We start from the raw sequence: 2,263 nt of genomic DNA, 5'->3' as shown, positions 1-2,263 counted from the left end.
TCCACAATGAATAAAGAGATTTTAAGAGGTCATCAGTGGAGAACACTCACCCTAAATGTTCATTGTGATTTATTTATTCAGTATTCCTGTTATCCCTTTAGTTACTATGCTGGACTGGAATAACTAAAAAGGGTAAAATCATAATTTACATAGAAAACTGAACTTAGTAATGAAAGATGAGTTGTCTATTATTTTGTTTTTCTCCCTCTATCCAAGAATTAAATTAATTTATGCAGAAATAATTGTCTGCTTGTGTATTTTATAAGAATCTAAGACAGCTGATACTCAATTGACTGTATTAGATATCTCATTATTAGACTGCCCAGTTGTAAGGTTTCTCTCTTTTTCTTCCAGTTATTAATCTTTTTACCTCTGTTAATATTTTAAAATCCAGTTATTTTATCCACAAATAATCTAATATTCTGGTAATTTTCCATTATTTCTATTATCCAAAAAATAATTACCTAATATTTTCTAAATAAAGTTTATATTTAAGGTTATGTTCACAATTAAATCAACACCCATAATTAAGAATACTGCCTTGCTCATCAGATGTTTTTAATAATGTTTATTGATTGAATTATTTTGAGGTGCTAAGATACACATTTATAATAGCCCATCTACAAGAAGGTGGAACGTTGCTCCATTTAACAAACACAATTTTTGGTTTGTGGTTAATATTAAGGTATAAATTATGAAAAATTTGATTAAAATATTATATGGAATTATACCAGGCCATTTTCTAATTATGAATATCTTGTGGACAGAGAGTTTGAGTTATGTCTATCACTGTGACTTTGCACGAAAACAGTCTTAAATGTAGTAGTTATATGATAACTATTTTCATAGAAATCAGTCCCAAATGTCCATACTAAATAATATCAATTTTTAAATAAATTTTCAATATTTACCATTTGCAAGGTTTAGGAATCCATTCTAAATTGATTATTTTAGAGTATCTCTCAAATCCTTTGCAAGTTTCTTGTGAAAATCAGTCTCTTTCTTTCTAGAACTTTTCTGAAAGCTGTCTTTACATCTTTGTTTCTCAGGGTGTATATGAGAGGATTTACCAGTGGAGTGACGACACAATAGAACACTGAGATCACTTTACCAATGGTGAAATTGTGTTTGGCTGGAGGGTGAACATAGGCAAAGATAATGGTGGCATAATAAATGGTGACCACAGTGAGGTGGGAGGCACAGGTAGAGAAGGTTTTCTTCTGAGCCTTTTGGGAAGACAGCCTGATTATTGTGACCACAATGTATCCATAGGAAGACATAGTGAGAAGGAAAGAACTTAGAATCACGATAGAGGTACATGTGTAGCCTAAAGTCTCCACCAAAAATGTATCTGAGCAGGAGAGTTCAAAAATGGGGTCTGAGTCACAAAAGAAATGGTTGATCTTGTGGGGACCACAGAAGTTTAGATGGGAGATGAGTATGGTTGGTGGGAGAGGGGCAATGAAGCCCCCAATCCAAGATCCAGCTGAAAACCACAGGCACATCTGAAGGCTCATGAGAAGTGAATACCTTAAAGGGCTGCAGATGGCCAGGTACCGGTCATAGGCCATCACAGCTAGCAGGATGCACTCTGTAGCTCCCAGGGAGAAAAAGAAGTAGTACTGGGTTAAACAACCAGAAACAGAGATGGTGACAACCTGTGAAAGGCAGGTTGCCAGCAATTTTGGCACTGTAGTTGTGATATACCATATCTCAAGGAATGACAAATTTCCTAAGAAAATGTACATGGGTGTTTGGAGTGTGATGTCCATGAGAACAATGAAAATGATGAGAGTGTTTCCCATGAGGGAAAGCAGATACACAGTGAGAAATATCACAAACAATGTGAGCCTCAGATAGAAAACATCAGAAAACCCAAGAAAAATGAACTGTGTCACTGTTGTTTGGTTTGTTACATCCATGTCTCATCATCTCTGATCTGGAATAAACAACAAAGCCCGGAATATGGCAGATGAACAAGAATGGAATAATTTTGTATTCATTTATTTCATGACAATAGACTTCTAATAATAATAAATGTTAATGGCTGGCAATAACATAGTTGGTATCTTTATAAACATTTTCCATGGATTAGCTCACTTGATTTACAAAATCAATCAAATCTCCAAAATAAATCATCTAACAATCTACTTCTCAAGGAAAGAAACTAAGTTGAGAAATTGTTTTCTCACAGCTACATCACTTTAAGTGGTGGGATAGATTCTTCTCAGGTAGTTTGTTTTAAAGGACCATAGTCCAAGCT

The 2,263-nt window shown here is 34.5% G+C and overlaps 1 protein-coding gene across 1 annotated transcript; it reads right to left on the bottom strand.

Moving 5' to 3' along the window:
• Nucleotides 1–962: 962 nt before the first annotated feature.
• Nucleotides 963–1,922, bottom strand: LOC308342673 (olfactory receptor 11L1-like; the record flags this gene model as incomplete). Its single annotated transcript, XM_080803244.1, has 1 exon — nucleotides 963–1,922. The coding sequence occupies one exon, from the start codon at nucleotides 1,920–1,922 to the stop codon at nucleotides 963–965; it is 960 nt and encodes a 319-aa protein (XP_080659370.1).
• Nucleotides 1,923–2,263: the final 341 nt, after the last annotated feature.

The sequence above is a fragment of the Martes martes genome (genome assembly GCF_963455335.1).
Source record: "Martes martes genome assembly, chromosome: 5".
Lineage (NCBI taxonomy): Eukaryota > Metazoa > Chordata > Mammalia > Carnivora > Mustelidae > Martes > Martes martes.
This window is presented reverse-complemented; position numbering and strand designations above follow the sequence as displayed.